The sequence below is a fragment of the Rhodamnia argentea genome, chromosome 2, assembly GCF_020921035.1.
Source record: "Rhodamnia argentea isolate NSW1041297 chromosome 2, ASM2092103v1, whole genome shotgun sequence".
Taxonomy (NCBI): Eukaryota; Viridiplantae; Streptophyta; class Magnoliopsida; order Myrtales; family Myrtaceae; genus Rhodamnia; species Rhodamnia argentea.
In genome coordinates this window covers 29,389,550-29,410,403 of record NC_063151.1, presented here as the reverse complement: position 1 = coordinate 29,410,403, position 20,854 = coordinate 29,389,550, and the positions used below count along the sequence as shown (strand labels likewise).

The 20,854-nt window shown below is 39.1% G+C and overlaps 1 protein-coding gene across 3 annotated transcripts in view; it reads left to right on the top strand.

Annotated features, from left to right (window-relative positions):
* LOC115734147 (protein ENHANCED DOWNY MILDEW 2-like) overlaps positions 1-20,854 on the top strand; it is a 22,630-nt gene extending 1,776 nt beyond the window's left edge. Inside the window, exons 1-18 of one of the 3 annotated variants that reach the window (XM_030664762.2) lie at positions 7,321-7,872; positions 7,958-8,054; positions 9,799-9,852; positions 9,957-10,078; positions 11,139-11,235; positions 11,360-11,458; positions 12,138-12,385; positions 12,468-12,566; positions 12,661-13,212; positions 13,327-13,474; positions 13,541-13,642; positions 14,210-14,302; positions 15,455-15,496; positions 15,819-15,929; positions 18,778-18,849; positions 18,989-19,107; positions 19,174-19,237; positions 19,316-20,854. In XM_030664762.2, coding sequence (XP_030520622.2) covers positions 7,460-7,872; positions 7,958-8,054; positions 9,799-9,852; positions 9,957-10,078; positions 11,139-11,235; positions 11,360-11,458; positions 12,138-12,385; positions 12,468-12,566; positions 12,661-13,212; positions 13,327-13,474; positions 13,541-13,642; positions 14,210-14,302; positions 15,455-15,496; positions 15,819-15,929; positions 18,778-18,849; positions 18,989-19,107; positions 19,174-19,237; positions 19,316-20,707 — 3,924 coding nt within the window. In that variant the 5' untranslated portion in view covers positions 7,321-7,459 and the 3' untranslated portion in view covers positions 20,708-20,854. Of the gene's footprint in view, positions 1-7,320; positions 7,873-7,893; positions 8,055-9,798; positions 9,853-9,956; positions 10,079-11,138; positions 11,236-11,359; positions 11,459-12,137; positions 12,386-12,467; positions 12,567-12,660; positions 13,213-13,326; positions 13,643-14,209; positions 14,303-15,454; positions 15,497-15,818; positions 15,930-18,777; positions 18,850-18,988; positions 19,108-19,173; positions 19,238-19,315 lie in introns of those variants that run through there. The other 2 variants (XM_030664753.2, XM_048273932.1) reach the window with 2 other exon arrangements.

Here is a 20,854-nt window from a genome sequence, read left to right as displayed (position 1 = left end):
AAAATCCTTAATGGCCTTAACATGAGGATTTGTTTTAACTTGCCCCAAGAGCTTATTGTTTTTCATCTAGTAACTTAAAATTCAAATTGTCGTGCATGGGAGATAACTATTTTATTTCTGGAAAATTTGCATAAGGGAAATTTCGTGTTTCATGATCCGCCAACAATTATCGAGAATTTCATGTGAGATTTTATGTAAGCTGTGTTTAGTACAGCTTTTCATAACTCCAAAGAGTCTAATGCCTTACTTGTTGTTTGCTTAATGAACATATCACAAATATAGCTATTCATGCGGAACAAAAGGAGGCTTAAATTGCAAAAAAAAAAAAAACCCTGAATCATTTATTAAAATGAATGAAAGAAAAATATTTTCATCATCCGTGAAAATTGTAAAAAAATAAAATTTTGTCGATAATTAATTTTTTTATGAATTAATTATTTCAAAAGATATAAGCGATCAATTTAAGGAAAATATTTTTTAAATTATCTGTTTTTTGGGAAACAAATGGAAAAGAAGAAAACGATACAAGCTTAAGTCGACACGTCACAAGAAGAGAAGTTACAACGACGCTCTAATTACCTAAACCTCCTCGCAATTTGCTAGATCCTAAAGCATGCCATCAACATTCAACGGCATGATTTGTGCAGCTGGAAATGAAAAGCTAAAGCGACTGGTCTTCTTTAATCTCTCGTTGGATTTGTGTTCTCATGCGAAAGTCAGAGACAAGCTAATAGTTGGAATTTCGATTAAGAGTTCAGTATCAACTTCTCTTTACTAATTTATTGGCTACAGCTGTGGAAAGAACATTCTTCTTGACGAAATTATTTGCGTTTTTTAATTGGATTCAAATCTTATCATACATAATCAATATTGCAAAATATTCAATCAAGACCTTAATCTACGCTATTCAACGAAACATTCCCATTAGTTTCTTAGCCTTAAGAAAATTCCAGTCACTCATTTATTGGGAAAAGTATAAAAAAAAAGTCATAAACCTATTGTATATATACCAACTCAATCCTAAACATTTCAAAGTAGACCAATTTAGTTATAAACTTCTTTTGCATTAGTATAAATTTAGTCCATCCGGGCAAATTTTAGCTGGAAATCGCCGACGTGGACGTCAGCGGTGCCACGTAGGATGGCCATTGCTAACATGAATATTTTTGATAATATTTGTTGTTAAAAATTATCTTTAATTATTTTTTCCTTTTTTCCCCTTAAACGTTGGCTTTGGCTAGTGACAGCCGCTCTTAAAAACATATTCTTAAAAAATGTTCACGTCGGTGATTTCCGGCCAAAATTGATCGGATGGACTGAATTAATAACAATGCAAAAAGGACTATGATTAAATTGGTCAAATTGAAAGGTTTAGAACTAAACCGATACAAATGCAATAGATTTATGACTTTTTTTATATTTTTCCAAGTATTTATTTAAGGACGACCCAACGAGATACATGACCAACATATGCACAACTCACAATTAATTTAAACAAAAAAAAAAATCTACGGACGACCCAACAAGATACATGACCGACACATGCACAACTCGCAATTAATCAAAGTGCATAGTTTATGTCCATGGACGTGCGTGTTTGACCATAATTATTGTCTGGCTTGTAGCCCAACAGCTTCTATCAAAGGCCTGATTTCGTAGGCACGGCAGCATTTGACTCGGTTGCGAATAACTCTCATGGATGGACGCTGCAATCACAATGAAAGTTTGCGTTCGTGAAGGGCAACTGAAGCGTATAAGCATCCCCAACAACTTCATATCACAACTCAACTTGCAGACTTGCAGTAATAAATTCATTTGAATAGGCTCCGTTTATTTCGCGAAAAATAATACATCACTTAAAAAATTGAATGACCAAAAAATATTTCTCATCGTTCGCGCAAATGTTTAGACACTAAATGAAAATGATTATTTCAAATGGTACATGCGATCATTTTTATGAAAATATGTTCCACATCACTTATTTTTAGCAAAACAAACGGAGCCTTAGGACGCGAATGATAACCATTGTGTTTATTTGTTTTTCTATTTTTCCGTTCCCAAAAGCAGGTTTGAAATATAAATTTGTTTGGTAAAACAATTTCATTTTTCTATTTTTGGGATAAATTTTTAGTCTAGAAATAGATTTGAAACAGAAATTTTTTTTGAGTGATTTGAAACATAATTGAGAAGTAAATTTTTTTCACTTTTCTATTTCTAAAATAGAAACGAAAATAAAAATTATTCTCATCACCCACTCCCTCTATCTTGCACACGGTCTCCCTCTCTCTCGCGTCCATGTCGCCGTCCACCGATCTCCGATCCGCCGGCTGCCGATTTCCGATCGCCGGGCGGTTGACAATCGTAGAACTTTTATGCTACTATCAAACAAATTTCTATTTCGAGGACATAAAAATTTTGTGTCGTTATCAAATACATTTCTCTACTCATAAGCTCGTTTAGGAAACAAAAACAAAAATGTCAATTTTTGGCCAAAAATAGCTCCCAGGAATCAAATCATATTAACATGTGCGCGCTTAATTTTTTCTGGTTCTCCCGTCGGTAGAAGTAGCATTCCAGAATATTCCTATATCATATGGTTGTAGTCCTTGTTACTTATTGGAGACTTAATTACCAAATTATTTCTATACACAACCATACGTTACACTATAAAATGAAGACATATTACCTATCTTTTTTCTAATTTGTGTAAAGAAAAAAAGTTGGGGCGGGAATTATTTTTTATTAATCAAATCGATAGCAATCGATGATCGTCTGGACAAGTGGACTCGGATTTTTTTTTTTTTTTTGAAACAAAAATCTTCATTTCATATGAAAAAAGGTGCATAACTTGATTATGAAAATCCCACAAAGCAATTAAAATAAGTAAATCTGGAAAGTAAATTAACTTGATATGCCGTATAGAGATTCTCCCATTCCACAAGGAAGGATCTGTCGAAGTATCGTAGTACAAACGACGTTCAATCACCGAATCTTGAATTAACATTAGCGGCGAGCACACCTCGGATTTAAACCGGTATTTCTACGTAAATTTGCAGGTAACTGCATCTGGTGGCTTTCTCGTTTGTGGAAACAATGATGAGACCGCAGACCCGCAGCACAAACATGGGTACGATCAATCCACTATCTCGGTGTGATGCAGTACTTCGCATTTCAAGGGCGTAATCCTTTTAGTTTCCTTTAGTTGTTTGTTTCCTATCCGCTGCATCTATCCGAAAAAAAAATAAAAAAATCTTGAGGTTATGAACGGAATAATTATATAAATAAGTCTCAAATCTATAGTATTGATTATCGGTTCATTTTTAAATCTTTTAATTTAATCAATTTAGCCACAAATATTTCGACGATTTGCCGATTTAAGACTTTTTTGATAATTATTTCGAAATAACTTGTGTAGCGCTCTAATTCTTTATCTTTTAATATTCCGAATTCCTTAATTATATGCTAACTTGAGAATGAGTGCTTCTTTAGTGGGACCCAAAAATGCTCCTGTGGGGTCTCCTGCGACAAAAATTGGGTTACTATTTCTTCCAGAAGCGAAAAAAGAGGCCAACTAATAAAAAAAAAACGTTATAATTTCTTAATTAAAATCGAAAAGTATTATTTCTTTCAAATCCAAAAAACAAAAGTAGAATCTTTTAAATAAATTCCCGCAATATTTTTACCAAACGGATTTTAGTTTCAAGCACTTAGAATACCAAGAAGCGGATGAAAAGAAAGAATTTAAGAGGAAGGAAAAGTTTCCACTTCTTCTAAGATGTAGATGGCGATCCCATCCGACGCGGCCTTTGACATCACTGGACAGTGCAAACATATTCTCAAACGCGTGCTCCAATAATTGCATCCGGCATAAACTTTTTTCATTGGAAAAATCGATGAAAAGCTAACGGGGACCTTTCACGACTTGGCAAAACGCGGGCAAGACGAAGGTATATGCTCTCCTATATTCGCCTTTGATAATATCGCCAATCGAATATGCACGGTGGGGTAAGTAAATGAACATTTCAGAATCCAGGACCAACGAGAAAAATCCATGAGTTTGAGGTTATTTTAGGTAGGTAGTTCAAGAATCTAGGAAAACCTCCTGCAAGGAGATGTAAACTTGCATGTGACCCTATTGGTAAAAATCAAAGGTGCGGCTTTGACTCTTGGATAGAGTGAAAGTCAGACAGATGAAACTTAGAGATAGAACAGTAAAAAAAAAAAAATGCTAATCTTATGTCCATGATACTCCATCAATTTTATGGATTTGATAGTCGAGAGTCAGAAAGTCAATGGCGAAACACGCGAAATTTTTTACGCTTTCGTGGAGAATTACCTAGACATGGCAAGCCTAACACATGTATGCATATCCTTTCTTTGATCACTAAATCACTCTAATGCCTAGCATTTCAATGCTATTACCTACGTAGACTATAAAGACATAGCACAAATAATTGATGTGTTAGACTCTAGCTATCTCTACAAAAACCAAACGAACACAGGGAAAATTATCTAAAAAGTTCTAAGTCTATTGTATTTTTGTTGATCTAGTCATAAACCTTTTTAATTTTATCAATCGAGTTCAATTGAATCAATCCGATCAATTTTGATTTAAAATCGCCAACATGAACGCCAACTATCCCCTATAGCATGGCCGACGCCGACGTGAATATTTTTTTGATAATATTTTTATATTTATACCATTTTTTTAAATTTTTCGTTTTCCTTCTACACTTATTACTTTTTCCCTCCACCGGCCACCACTTTGGCTCATCCATGGCTAGCAGAGGTCGCCGAACTCAGGCGAGGCCCGTCCTTGCCAATCGGGAGAAGGGCTTCCCTAGTCCGATTTGGCGAGGGCATCCCTCGACCGGCCATCAATGAGGCATGGCGGAGCGAAAAAGGGAAAAATAAAAATAAAGAACGAAAAAAAATGAAATATTAATAAATTTTTTTTGGAAAACATATCAATATAATTATTAAAAATTATCCACTATAACATCGATCGTTTTACATAGGATTGTCGGCCTACTTTAGTGATTTTCGGATAAAGTTGGCCGGATAAACTTACTTGAAATGTGAAAAGAAAGTTGTGAGAGTTCTTGTACCATGAGCCCCCCCACCCAAAAAAAAAAATAAAACTAAAACCACCCTGCAAACTTACAACTCACCTTCTCAATACTTGAAATGTCCTTGTAATCGTCTTCATTACAAAAAAAAAAAGTCCCATTGTAATTGCAGAAAGATTTATGTTGAGAGGAGCTGGAAACAGTTTTCTCCAAATAGGAACTGAATTGAGTTAATACCATATTCAATGACGGTAGGTGCCATTAAAATGATGCATAATTAGACTCATATTTCGTGCTAGGACCGGCGATTTCTATCCCGGACCCAAATTCATCGTAAACGTCGACTTTGTGGGATCCACGTGGACCTACCATGCGAAACCCCGTAAATTTTTTTTCCATAAAGCGTCGACACTTCTATGTAGTAATTTACTCCGATAGAGATCGCGTGGTCAGGAACATATGGAAATCTCTCAAAAGACCAGGCCAGCCTTGTCAGCCACCACAGCAAAGGTCAGTTGCCTGTCCTGTTTTGGACATTAGGTCTGACATGACCCGCTCATGACTGCAGAAACCAATCATGATTCATCACGAACGTGGTCGGCCCATACAATTTGGGTCCAATAAGCATGTCCTGGCCCTATATTAGTAACGAGGTTTTGGAGATATATATATTTATTTGGAGATAGAGAAACAATAAGACGATGTTTTTTTTTTCTCACTAATATTATTTTCCGAATACAGAGAGAATGTCACGGATCGGAAAAGCGAGAAAAGATAAGAAAACCAAACAAAATGGCCCAGCACTCAACACCGTGCAACATCGGAGATCTTCGAAGATTTGGTTATTCAAAACAAAACAAACTTAAAATGCATAACAAAATCAATAGAGATTTAGCGATAAGTTTCATCTTACTGATTCTCTAGACTTTATGTCCATATTTATTAGTTGTAACAAAAGAGAAGCAATGGATTTAGAGGCACTAGATGTGCCACATGAGCATGAAGCATGTCATACACAGCCGCTTGGTTTGGTTTAGTTGCCGGGGCACTTCGGAGGTGCTTTGAGTCCGCATTTCTTGGGCAATGCCATGGCGTTCACGGGATTTATCCCGAAGTTTTGGAGCGCGGACCTATAGAGGCAAAGGCACCGCATGTCCGCTTTGGAAATTACCTTACAACATTGCTTGGTTGGCGGAGTGGGGTGGTCGCCTGTGACAGCCGGGAGGCATGAGGCTAGTTGGTCGGTCCGGATCTTGCATACAGTCATGGCCTTGGCTCCTCCCACCATGGCTACGAGCAGCACCAATACGAACCCTAGCATCAACCTCTTTCTGCTAGATTTCCCCATCCGGCTCCTAAAACTCAATGACTTATGGGTAAATCATAGGCTTAAGCTTTGATTTCTTGCCAATCGTGTATTTATAGTGAACTAGCGCCTGTTAATCACTTTTCTTTCTCTACTTATTTTTGGTGTTTCGGTTGTTGGAACTTAAACATAGCTTGTGATTTGTGCATGAATTTTTCTGTATGAGGAAACATGGACCGAATAAACAAGCGATGGTCACGGGTATTAAGGCAGTCACGTGACTTCACATGGCCGGCTCATGAGAAATAGCATCTTCTAATGGCCTTCACGTGTAAAAATCAGCCGAGGACACAGGCTCCAACCGTCCTTTCGTTATTACAAAACATTCACCGCTTTTGGCGCTTGTTTAAGGCGATCCCTGGGATTATTAATAAATGCGACTTTTTGTTCTAATCAAGCGGGCGTTTTTATAGAACCAAGTATTAAGGCGGCTTTATCGCCGTGGTGAGAATGTCTTGAAATTTGTTTAACAATTCATACTACAAAACAAGAATTAGATCTGCCGTGAAATATATATATATATTTTTTTTGGGTTGGAAGATCTGCCGTGGGTGAATTTATATTGTTTCTAACCAAGAAACATTAACCAGAGTTATAAGACGTAGGTTTTACCTAGAGTTTATGCAAATTCTTATTTTCCTAAAACATGTGTGGGTCCATCGTTCGGGTCTTCCTGGCTATTTAGGCCTTTAGAGCCCCGAAAACCGAGCCAGCACCAAGGCTTCAGGCCTGGACCCATTTTCAACCCGATGAGTCGGGCCCAATTCGGGTCTCGGGCCAACCCATGTAAGCATAAACCCGTCCGTGCAGTTCGGGGGAGAAATATTGGCGGTGTATTAATTAAATAAACAGTTGGAGAATTCTAACGCGTGCGCCAAGAGTAACTCCTGCGTCATCGGCAAAATCTAGGTCTTTTCGCTTTACGCCGTCACCAAGTAATTGCTTCCCGAATTGCCTGCCTCTTCTTAGCGATTCCTCTCTTCGAACTGTAATCCTAGAATCAGTCGAATTCGGGTCAGGCGACATGGCGTCTTCCGACGACGAGGCCGAGACCTTGCCGGAAACCGTCTCGACCTACTACTTCGAGGACCACGACGACGAGCCCGTCTCGTTCTCCGTCCTGCCGGTGAGGTGGGGCGACGGGGAGGGCGGCGAGGACGATGCGGCGGAGACCATCTTCTTGCACGGGACCGCCGATAACGGCCTCAGGAAGATTTACAGAGAGGTCAAGTCTTGGAGGTTTGATCTCGGCCGCTCGAGGCCTGAGGTGTCGGTGCTCTCCAAGGACAACATCTGTTTCAAGCTCGATAAGCCGAGGAGGAGCTTTCAGGATACGATCAGGACCGTGTTGATCACGTTGCACTGCCTGCACTACGCCAAGAATCACCCGGACGCTTCCCGAGAAGCGCTGTGGGAGCACTTGGCTAAAACCTTGGGGTACCCTCTTATCAGTGGGAGCACTTGACATGTTCACGCGTTATGACGCATGTCTGATTTTGCCTGTTCTTAACCTGGCTTATAGGTTCTATGAGGTCCGGCCTTCTGCGAAGGATTTGCAGGACCATGTGGTGTTAATTAAAGAGGCTATAGGGAGGGATGATGTATTGGCGAAATCCAAGGTTCTTCTTGTTCCTGTCATTTCTTTTACATTCATGACCCCGTTCTTGTGATGCTATTATGGCCATTCACATGTAGTCACTATGGAGAAGTTTTAGATTGTTTGTCTATTTCAAATTGTCTTGTCATAGTTCCAGTGACGAAAAGTTTAACCGAGACCAGAATTCTGGAGCATCATTTGTGTTAATGATTTTGTGCGTGCCTGGCGTGGTAAATGAGCTTGTGTCAATGATGAGAAATGTTTGAGTTGTTGCTTAGGCATTCATATGACTCCTCTATCATGAAGCAATCGTCAACGCACAGACTGGTGTTGAATTGCTTGTGATTCTTTCATTAGGTTATAAGTTCATTGCAACTAAAGTTGAGTATAGACTTGAAGTTGATCAAGTTGGAGCACATCCCAGTTAGCGTTGAGCACTGATCTGAAGTTGATTGACTGTCAATGCTGGACTAGTTTAGCGAAGCTCTCAATGGCAGGAAACTTTTGACTACTGTCTATAACTCCAGTGCTATAAGATATAAGCGGCCTTGTTTTTTGTTTTACTACTTTTCTGTCAGAATTGTTTGCAAAGGGTTAAAGCTGCTTCAGAAAAGTTTGTTTTCTTTGCTTGGATTTCCATTCATGTTAAGTTTCTGACAAATGATTAGATGAGGCTTCATACATTCATCTTCATTGGTTGGTGTTGCACGCATCAGTAACCTGGGTTTGCCTGTTCAAGAAAGTGGGAATCATCTTTGTTTTGCCAAAGAATGTGAAAGAGATGTTTGCTTACAGAAATAGAATTTTAGGTTCAAATTCATGAAAAAATCTTGGATCTTCCTTCTTTTTCTGCCATGTGGTAATTATGTCTTGTTAGGAACGTGAGGATTTTTTAAGTTTATGAATTGAATTGTGCAAAGTTGGAGCCTTTTTCAAAATATGCTGTTGACTGGGCTGCTTTTAAATGGGCCTGTTGCAATCAGTGGAATTAATTTTGTATGAGATGCCTTTGGTGGATTGATTTGTTGAAGAAGGTATTACACAAACATAAATGCATGTAGAATTGATTTGTACATGTATGCATGTGCACGCATATTTTCACTTTTATAGGAAATGACTACCTTGTTGTTTATATGTTTGGGGTCAACATTGCCACTATAAGGAACACGCTCATAGGGAGAGAGGGTGTTGCTCTAGTAGGAACTAAAAGGATACAATAGCACCAAAACGACTGAAAGACTCTCTCGGTAATAAACTGGACCTTAAAACGCTAGTATCACTGTGAGAAAACTATAATTTCAGTCCAAGTACTTCTGGCGTTTCATTTTGGTCCCTGTACTTTCACTTTCGCCATTTTAACCCTTCAATGTGTACCTTAAGACCATTTTCAACCCTGTATAGGAACCAAAACAGTACGTTGGGATGCCATCAGAGGGACGCAAATAGGAGTGAAAATACTCATTCAAGGTCTAAAATGAGAACAGGACCAGAAAAAGAAAGCCCTAAAGTATTGGAACCAAAAGTGTAGTATGCCAATCACTTCATTTATAGTAATTAACAAACAGAAAAAATACATATAAAGCTCTCTTGTTGCGATTGTTTTTGGGGCCAAATTGCCATTGTTCATTTGGGAGTTCATTTATAGAAATTAACAGACTGAAAAGATATACATTGGGTAAAGTCTATCTAGTTGATGACTTTTTGGGGGTCAGATTGCCATTGTTCATTTGGACATCCATTAATTGCTGGAAACAAAATTCATGCAGGTTTTGAGCAAATTAATGGAAGAGAAGCCCCGGAAGAGGAGTAAATCTGGTGAGGTTAGTTCCTGTGCTTTTCCTTTGTCTTGTTATCTTTTCTCCGTAATTTCTGCCATTTTCTTTTTATTTTTTTCTCTGAGGAAGTTTTTCTTTGGATCTTTTAGAATGTTGCAATGCCTAGTTTTATTGTGGATGATACTGAAGATGTTGAAGATGGGACTGCCGAGGAGGACGATTGTTTTGATTCTGTTTGTGCGCTATGCGATAACGGGGGTGACCTTTTATGGTACGTGTCTTCCTCCTTCAGTTTTCTTGTTCCCGATATATACTTTTCTGATCTGTTAATTTCTAGAAATTTAGTGATTAGAATTCTTTTGGTTCCAATCTTTGTGGCATTCTTCATTCTGGTCCCTGTTCTCATTTTAGTTCCTGAATGAATATTCTGCTACTATTTTTGTCCCCCTGATGGCATTAAAATGCACTGTTTTGGGTTCTATTGAGGGGCCAAAATGGTCTTAAAGTACTCGTTTAGGTACTACAGTAGGTTTGACAAAAAAAAAAATACTACAATGGGAAAGTGAAGGTAGAGGGACCAAAATAAAGAACATCCAAAATATTTGGACCAAAATTACAGTTTTTCTTTTAGTGATCCCAATCTTCTAGTTTATTCCTGATACAGTCTTTTGATTGTTCTGGTGCTATAGCATCGTTTCAATTCCTACGAGAGAAACACCCTATCTCCCTATGAATATATTCCTTGTAGTGGCTATGGTAACTGGGAATCAGCCATGAGTGTAGTTGGTTTTGATATTCAACTCGCTTTAACAACTCTGACACAGTTGGATTTGACCTGGTAAACCAGTCAATTTGGTTCTGACCAGGCTTGGCTTTCGGAAGTTAGTTAACGTTTTTTAGGGAGAGAGATGTGCCCGCTCCCTCTAGGATTGGCACATAAGCTTTTGCCACTTGTATGTATTTTATACCTCTCAGCTAAAATTAAAATTCCCAAGCTCGGCAAGCTTGGAAATAGAACCCAGACTCTTATGTGAACAACTTCATGTGTTGACAAAATGGGCTGCATTTAGTCGGGTGGTTACGTATAATTATTCTTTTAAAATACCTGTTCACCAGCTAAGCGCTCCCCTTATACGGTCTTGCTTCTGGTTTTAAAAACATTAGCGTAGACTCAAAAAATTCAACTTGGTCTACCGTCTACCCGCTTTGATGGAAATTCTCTTCTCTGGCCCTAATCTTCTCCATAAATTATATGTTCTTATTGCACCTTTTACTTTAATTTGGTATGATTTTTCAATTCAATAATATCTGACAGTTTGTTAGCAATACAGCTGTGACGGGAAATGTATGAGGTCATTTCATGCTACTAAAGAAGCTGGTGAAGAATCTCTTTGCGATTCTCTTGGATATTCACAGCATGAAGTTGATGTAAGATGATATTTGAAATTTTTTTTTTTCTGTTTAGAAGTTGGTTCTCTTTGTGATTTGGTTTCTTTTTTTCTACCACCCTTTTTTCTGGTTTCTAATTATACTTTTGTCATCACGTTGACAGGCAATGCAGACTTTTAACTGCGAAAATTGCATACACAACCTGCACCAGTGCTTCGCATGTGGCAAGTTGGGCTCCTCTGATAAGTCTTCTGGTGCTGATGTACGAGGCAGTAGGAAATGAGCAATTGTCTGGCTTCATATGTTACTGCTTAATCTGATCTTAATGTTGAAGGCGTTAAATCCTGCTCGAGTTTTTTGTTGCTATGAAAGTTATACTAAATCTTGTGAAGCTTGCACGGGATACTGAACTTCATATGTTTTTTTCTAAGTTTGGTTTAGGTGGAAACTTCTTTTGTTCATACTTGTCCGTAGAATCGAGTTACTTAGTAAAAGTCAGCCATGCCTGTGCCCCAGACCATACGTTTGGCATAATCTGAGCTAACACTGTGAAGCAAGTCCAACAATTGTTATCTTGAACTGGAGAAGTCTTTCAATACACGGCCTAATCAAGTTTCTCTTTCTTATGAGGGAAAAAGAATTTTCAATGTCTTTAAAGAGAGAATTTAAGGTTGGATTGTTTGGCTCATGATTTGCCTGGTCTATCCCTTGAACGTACTCTTGACTTGTGACTGAGATGAGCTCCCTCATTCCTCCTCCTCCCTCCTTGCAAATTTAACACCAAAAATATGATAATCATCCAGTTCTATGGGTTTGACATGGATGGCCTGTTACTTTACTTGAGGCTTCTAGAATTCTATTCAAGAGCTGTTAAATGTCAATTGTGGTTGTTCTATAGCTTAGTTATATGGATATGTTTTCTCACACTAATTTCCTTTTAGGTCTTCCAATGTGTTTCTGCTACTTGTGGCCTCTTCTACCATCCCCACTGTGTAGCAAAATTGGTCCATCGCAGAGATGAAGTTGCTGCAGAAGATCTTAAGCTGAGGATTGTCGCAGGAGAAAGTTTCACTTGTCCTATGCATAAATGTTGTGTTTGCAATCAAATAGAAAACAAGAAGGAACTTGATCTGCAATTTGCTGTATGCAGACGATGCCCCAAGTCTTACCATAGAAAATGCTTGCCAAAGTATGTTCTGCTGAACTTTTAGATTATTACTGCTTTAGTCTCGTTGTAATTGATTTATAATGCTTCATATGCTTGTGTCAAGGGAAATTGTTTTCGAAGATGATGATGAAGATGAAGATGAAGATGCAATAACAAGGGCATGGGAGGGATTATTACCCAATCGCGTATTAATTTATTGTTTGTGAGTACTCCTTCTGTAGCTGAGCTTCTACTTCAGCCTTTTACTCTCAAGCATTTGCCATCATCTGCTAAACAGCCGTCTTTAACTTTGCCAGAAAGCATGATATTGATGAAGAGATTGGGACTCCAGTTCGAAACCACATAAAGTTTCCCAGTACTACTATTCGAGCAAATAGGGCTGCCGTTGGGGAGAAAAGAAAAAGACCAGTATTGGGATCACTCTCTACTGGAGGGAAAGGTTTAAAGAAGAAACGTGTTGCCTCAGAGGACTCCTCGAAAAGAGCTTCAGAAAATCAGTCGCTTGGAAAGGGGAAATCTCCTTTCACAAAGAAAGAAGGTGAAAAAGACAAAAAAGTAAGGGTATCATCTGGACAAGAGATAGCCAAGAAAGTCAAAGTGACTGATGCGTCCAAGAAATTTCACAAGGATACTGCCAAGTCCAGGCCTTTGGAGCCCAGCACATCTTTTACCATGAGGGAGCACACTTCTTTGGGTGAAAGGTTATATTCCTTCACGACAGAGGCGTCTGAGCAAACAAAAACAGGAGAACCAGTTGGACCAGATAGTGAAGAGAGAAGAGCAGTGGAGCTTGCTTCCACGAAGTCAGATGACTCACTTCATCCACTAGATGCTGATACTGAGAGAAGGTGATATGTTCTCGTATGTTATCTTAGTTGGTATTTAATGATCAGCAAATGCGCATCTGTATGATGTGTTCCATTCTATTTAATTCTCCAACTACATGTTTCCACGATAAGCAGGCTTTTGAATCTAGTGAAAGAGGCCGCATCTTCAGTAAGTATGGCAGATGTTGTGAGAAAGCAGAATGTGCCATCTACTCATGCACAATATCTGAAGTCAACTGTTGATAAGACAATTACTATTGGGAAAGTGGAGGGTTCAGTTCAGGTATATACTTATGCACTTACTCAATGCGTCAATAAGGATACTTTAATTGAAAGATTGCATGTGCAGGCTCTTAGAGCAGCTTTGCAGAGGCTAGAGCAAGGAGACAGCAATGAAGACGCAAAAGCTGTCTGTGACCCAGAAGTTCTAACCCAGATATTTAAGTGGAAGGTTCAGCACCTTCACATTCTATTTTTTGTACTAGAATTTGAGGCTATTTTCGCTTCGAGATGTGGTCTCTCTCTCTTCCCCTCTCCCTCTAATGTCTGGTTTAATTTGCACTGCTGCTTGATTGAAACAATACTTTGTGGTGGCACTCATTTTTTTTTTTTCTCTTAAGTGGAAAGAATAACTAGGCTTTTAAGTTATCAAAACCATTGTTCCTAGTGTTGGCCTAATGTGAACTCAGACCATAGATTAAACTTTTTCCCTTCGATTTGGTCCTTTATTTTTAGCATTGCATCGGTTATTTGTTTTGATCATCATCTTTATTTTGTTTTAATTTATTTATCTGTCTATGAATTTTTTGTAATGAGCTGTTTCTTATCCTTTATAACCATTGGAGGTTCATGCACGATTTTTTTGCTGATACTCGTGAAAAGAAAAATACGTTAGTTCACTTACATAGCCTGCTCTTGAGATTTGTTGCCCTTGCTATGCTTTATGGATGTTTTACATCCTGTATCAATATTTTTGTTGATGGAACAATCTCTCATATGCTGATTTGATTGACTGTAGGACAAGCTTAGAGTATATCTTGCACCATTCATATATGGTATGCGCTACACTTCCTTTGGTCGACATTTTACAAAAGTGGATAAACTTCAAGAGGTGATTGTTCTATGAATCTGAAGCCTTTTTTGAATTGGCAGTTTTAGTTGGTTTTATTTGCAGATGTAGTGCTTTGTTTACTTTATAAAAAATGCCGGAAAATTTATTGAATATCGAAGTCTAAATATTCCATTGGTTCATTAGAGTAAGCCCCAAATTAAGCAAAGATATTTTGGCTAATTGTTACACAGCAGAATGAAATACATAAGTAATGATAAATAAATTGATTTTCGACCTTCTGTTATGGAGTTTTAAAGATTTTTGGACCCCCTTTCATTTGATAAGGAATATGACTTACCACATAGAAGTAACCAAATGTGAGCCAGCCCATTCACAAAGTAACACTTCTATGAAATTCTATGGAAGTCAACAACTTGCAAATTGTTGCTCTATTTATGCTTGCAGAAACCTATTCTGGAATCTCGTACTTAAATCTGTTGCCATTTCTAGGAAATCCTCCTGATTTTTGTTGAATACATCTTCTTGAAGCAAGAAAACGTAGGACATATGGATTTCATCTATCGCTACTCTCTCCATACTCTATATTTGTCCCCTTATACCTCATTGCAAGTCAGGTTTTCTTAATTAAGAAAAGAAGATGGATGTTTTCATTTCCTTAGCTTCCTTACTCGGCCTTTTAGAGAGGCTAGGTTCTTATATAATCATACAAAGTAGCGAATTTGGAAGTTCACTTGGTCAGCCCACCCACTAGGTTTCTGTTAGTTTATTTGTTATAATGAGTTAATTGGTCCCTTTCATCTGATTGCTTTTTGTTTTCATTGAATCTTCATTTGAGGTATATATGCTACCATCTAATCTGATCTTTATACAGGTTTTTTTAACTAATGAAATTAACAAACAAAATTCTATTAGAAAATATTGAAGCGGTCAGTTATTTTGATGAGACAAGTCCCTAAAAGATATCTGTCTCCCATTGACAAATAAAAAATGCACGTGAGCAGTTGATGACTTATTTGAACTGGTGACAGATTTGTGCTCGGTGAATGATGTGCATAAATATTGTCGGTTGTTCCGTCGGATAGGCATTTTTTTTCAAAGAAATAACGTGTCTTGAAAGAAGCTTGTGTCCTATTTTTGCCGTATGTTTGTATGAGTGACGTGCAAATTTTAATGATACATCCTTGGATGCAGATTGTTGACAAGCTCCATTGGTATGTTGGGGATGGTGACATGGTAAGAAGCGTAATGCTTTGTAGTTTGTTTCCACTCTTGATGCTTGAGAATTTTAACGTAGAAGATCATGATGCTGTATGTGATCGGGAATATGATTGGTGAGGTTCCTCCTGAGGGATTGAAATTCTGAATTGCATAGCTTGAGCTTGTATCTCTTCAAACAAATCTGACAATCATCACATACCCCCGTGTGAATATTTAATCTTTCACCAGTCTTTCCCATAAAAAAGAAATCTGCTTCTTACACTTTTCCCTCTTTTAAGGCTCTGTTCATACAAAGTTTTGCTGTCACTTGTCTAACTCATAAAAACTGTGTTAGCAGATTGTTGACTTCTGTTGTGGGGCTAATGATTTTAGCCGCTTAATGGCAAAGAAGCTTGAAGAGACCGGAAAGAAGTGCTCTTACAAAAATTATGATATTTTTCCACCAAAGGTAATTTGCACGTGCTACCTCGTTCCATTAAGTTTTATGTGTGAAGAATGTTTTAGTTGTCTTTGCAGACGCAGCATGGCTGTTTTTTTTTTTTTGGGAATTTTCGTGAGGATGGTTTTTTGGTTATGATTGTTGGTAAGCTCGTGTCTAGTTGTTGTTGACTTGTTTCACTGGGAGGAGGTTGAGGGACGTAGAGCCTTTTTTTGTTCCTGTTCCAGGGTAGTAAAGAAGAGACAATTCCTTAGATTGTGGCATGGAAATTTAGGGTTGCCATAGTTATTATGTGTAGTATCTGAGGTTAGACTAAGTTGAGTATGAAATAATCATACTGTCTCAAGCATCCATTTGTACAAGTCATCATGCAAGTTGTTCCAATAAGCAGTAGTTTCATTCATGATCACATAGAAAATATGTTTGTAATACAATAGAGTCAAAGAGTGTGATATAATTCTGACCAAAAAAAAAAGTGTGATATATTCATGCGAGTTTCTTTTTTCTTTTTATTACCTAATGGTTTAAAAAGCTTAGATCAGGTTTGGGATCCTATGATATATGGTTCTAGGATATGCTAACAGTATTTGGAGGAGCTACGGAACAAACAACACCTGCAAAGCTGTGGCTGGTTATGTTTGAGGAGTGGTCAAAGAGGTTTTGGAGGAAGCTTCTAAGGAGCCTTGGTAGTCAAAGAAAGAGGTGCCAAAAAATTTAGGAAAAACAATTTAGAAGTAGAGGCTAGAGCTGAGATTATTGGCATAACAGCTAGAACTTAAAGAAATATAGGTTGCCACAAAAGGAACTTGTAATGCGAGCTGGAGCACAAAGGAAAGCGTTCCCCAATGTTTGAGATAAGAATGCGTTGATGAGTGTGTGCGCATTTGGTGATAGATTGAATCGAGTCTATTCGTAGAAAAAAGTTGGGAGTGGCTCTAATGAGGATTAGACCAGAGAACTTCGCTTCAGATGTTCTTGGCATACGAGAGAAGGGGCTATGGAATGGACTCATGAATATTTGATACAGATATCCTACCCCTCAAACATGGCCCTTCCTAGGCCTTAAACAAGGGACTGCCTTTTAGTCTCCTGAAAGCACGAATATACCATAAAACTTTCAAGTCACAGAAATTTTCTGATCCACAAGATCTGCAGAGTGGCAAGTGGAGAACATACTCATTTAACCAGTTCACCCCATCAATAATTCACAATGAGGGGTTTGGAAAATCACAGACGAGAGGACATCTTCAGGATTGTCCTCATCAGCATACCTCTTGCATTTCCATTGTTTCAGGTCTAAAATAAGCTGTATCCTTTCTATGTTGAGAGAATCTGAAGATGCTTTTTGTTGCTAGTGCTGGCATCGGATTCTCTTTGAGGAGAATTTGATCCCTGTGAGGAATTGTCGGTTGCAGCCAGCTGGATATATTCTGGAGATCAGGGGGGGACCTTAATTTCATGGATCCTGAGTAAGTGGTCCACCCCAAGGGTCTTGGGCAGAAGACTGATGTTGGGCTGCGGAGGTTGAGGTGGCTATACAGGCTGAGGAAGTGTTATTTGCATAGAACTCCAATAAGGCTTGTCTGATAGAATCTCTAGTTGGTTCATATGCCTGCCTATAATCCCATGGTACTTCTATTTCGAATGCATTAGGCCAGATTTCCTTAGGAACAATGTGGTTCCTTTCGCATGATATCCTCTGAATTTCTCCATATTCAGAGTCGACATCTGCAATGCTGCATTTGTATGGCCTGTACACAAGTCACAGAGGCGGATGAAGTGTTGAGGTACTCGTGCTTGTGAGGAGCAATGAATCTTCCTGATGGTGAAAAATATCTCCATGACCTGCTTAGCAGTACATGTTGATTCAGGAGGACTCATGTAGCCTACCTACATGCATTGATATATAATTCTTTGGAAGTTATAATTTAAGTGTGGAGTAGACAAACTGAATATTTTGTTAAAGGAAATTAGTACCAAAATTTGGTTGGAAATTGTTGGATCATGGTTTGAAGTGCGGGAAAGCTTAGCCAACCTGTTAACTATGAAATATGGAGGAGGAATAGGCTGTCTAGAACCATAAAGGAGGACATGAGTAAGTTGTTGTAAGCCAACCACAGTTACCTGCTTTCTCAGCTTTATCCCCATTGCTCCCACTTTGGTCTCACCACTTCGGTTATGCTGGAGCTTTGAAATTTGGAGTAATGACAATTTTGCAGGATGCTGTTGCTTTTGAAGCTTGTATGAGAAACTTGAGCATGCCAACATAATTTGAGCATGTTTACTAGTGACCCATGTACTTATTTTGTGTGTGCCTTCTCCGCATGTGGTTGCAGTGGGGTCCATTTGTGGGTGTGTGAAACTTCCCTGCTCTGTTTGCATCCTTGGATATTTGAGGAGATAATTTGTCTGTTAATTTCTTGAAGAGGGTGAAGCCTCATTTACATTTGAGTTGCACACGACTGTCAATAAGTTGGATGACATGGAACTTTAGTCTGTGTCTGTCAAATGCAATTTGCCTGGGGTTTAGAAAATAGTTTTATTTTTCATGTTCCTCATTTGTTTTTGAACTTGCAATTTGTTAGATATTCTTCTTGATGCCTATAGGTTGAAATAGGGAGACTCTGCTAGAGTTTTTCCAGGTTGTGGCCTGTAGTGACCCAGTTTTTATGCTTTACATTTGCTTTGAGCAATTCAGTTTTCAGTGAATGCCATGAAGAAGAATACTTGGTCGACTTAGCATTTGCTGGTGATGCGGGTGTTGCTATGGTCTCTGTGAAATGTACTTGGTAAATGAACCTGGACTTGCCTTCGTGTAAGTCTGGTTTTATATAGTTTCTCCTTCCTTTGATTGCAGAATAACTTCGAGTTTGAACTAAGGGACTGGATGACGGTCCAACTAAAAGAGCTACCTTATGGGTCAAAATTGGTAAGATGCAGAGTTTTGGTTTACCTTTCCGCATTTTGGTTGGGTGTATTGGCCCTTTTGCTCCTGTCCCCCTCTCTCTCTGAACATGTCCATACGTTATTGAATGATTTATCATTATATTATGTTGCTTCCTGAGTAGATCATGGGGCTAAATCCTCCTTTTGGAGTTAGAGGAGCATTGGCGAACAAGTTTATTGATAAAGCTCTTCAATTCAAACCAAAGCTCCTTATGCTGATTGTTCCATCAGAAACTGAAAGGTAACTGCTTTACTTTTAGCCTCTCCTTTTCCTTTGCAAACACTTAAATCTAGTGGTGCATTGCAGATTAGATGAGAAAAAGTTTCGGTATGATCTGGTGTGGGAAGACGATCGATTCTTGTCTGGAAAGGTAAAATGGGACGTCCTGTTCATCCTTCCAATTTTATGTTTGCATCTGATGGATTAACTGTAACATTTTCGTTTTCAGTCATTTTATTTGCCAGGTTCTGTGGATGTGAAGGATAAACAAATTGAACAGTGGAACAATAGGCCACCTTTGCTGTATCTATGGAGCCGTCGAGATTGGACTGCAAAACACAGGACCATAGCCCAAAAGCAGGGTCACTTGCCCACGAAGAGTAGGCTTCCATGGTCAAATGAGGACTGCAATGGATCACTGGATCTTCATTATCTGAACGATGACCGGAGTTTGTCACTTACAAGTGATACCTCCATGCCAATGGGTAGGCCTGAAGAAACCAAAGACAGAGTCAATATGGCTGAAGGTCAAAAAGGGCGTTTTTCTCGAAATGACAGTGGGAGAGAAAGCTGGGAGAGCCAGTCTACTGGGACTTCTAAGGGTAAGGCCATTGGTATAGGAACAAGTGGAAGAGAAATTCATGGGAAGTCACCTGCCAAGGAAACACCTCATCATCCCTCGCCTAAGTTGACAGATGGTAAGTTGGCATTCTACAATCGGTCCTCTAAGCAAAAGACCAATGGTAGCCGAACAAGTGGAAGAGAAATTGATGAGAAGGATTTGACGAATGTGGAGTCTTCGTTCAATGATCGGTCCTCTAGGGAAAAGGCAAGTGGTAGAGGAACAAGTGGAAGAGAAATTGATGAGGAGCCGCCAGCAAAGGTAACCTCTCGTCGTCCCTCACCCAAGTCGTCAGTCAATGACCGATCCTCAATATCACATGGAGTTCCCTTTGAGAATGATGTCAGTGGCATGAATTATCAACAAGCTGACCCACGCATGTCTATGTCACATGCTGAGGACTTTTATGGTTCGCGAGGATCCACTCTCTCTGATGATGCCAACAGGATGTATGGACTGAACAACAACAGATATTATTCAACTCAGAGATGGTCAAGTGGTGGTGGTCCTCTTACCAATTCTGGGGCTCAGAACTTGGAGGGTCTGCATACGGCTCGTATGAGGGACACTGATAACTACAGACCCAATGTTTCTGAACCTGAAGAGAGATGTTGGAGGGACCTGGAGAGGCTTTCACAGGTCCGACTTTATGGTCAGCAAGATCCAAATGTGTCTCAAAGAAATTACATGGCAGGTCATGATCCCAGGTACAGCCAGCCAGGGGCCTTGACATCTACCTATGGACTCCTGGGTTCCATCGCCGAATCATCCCAGCGAATGGACATGTCTGCGATGCAACGATATGCTCCCCGTTTGGATGAGCTGAATCCAATGAGAATGAACAATGTGAGGCCCGAGGCACCCGTGATTCGTGGAAACGGGTATCTTGATCTTAACAGGGGGCCGCAACCTGGACATGGAGGCGATTCTTTTGGCTTTGCTACTGGTCCTCGTCGGCCGTACTCTCAACAGAATACTTTCGGCTGGCTTAATGAATAGGTGCTTGCAGAGGGTGTACTGCGGGTCTTTCTTCTCTTCATTTCTCAAAGAAAATAAGGGAAGTGCGATGGCATTGACATAGAATCCTTCTCTTTAATTGAAGGCCTTACCATCAAAGTTGTAATTGAGATTGAATAACAACCACCC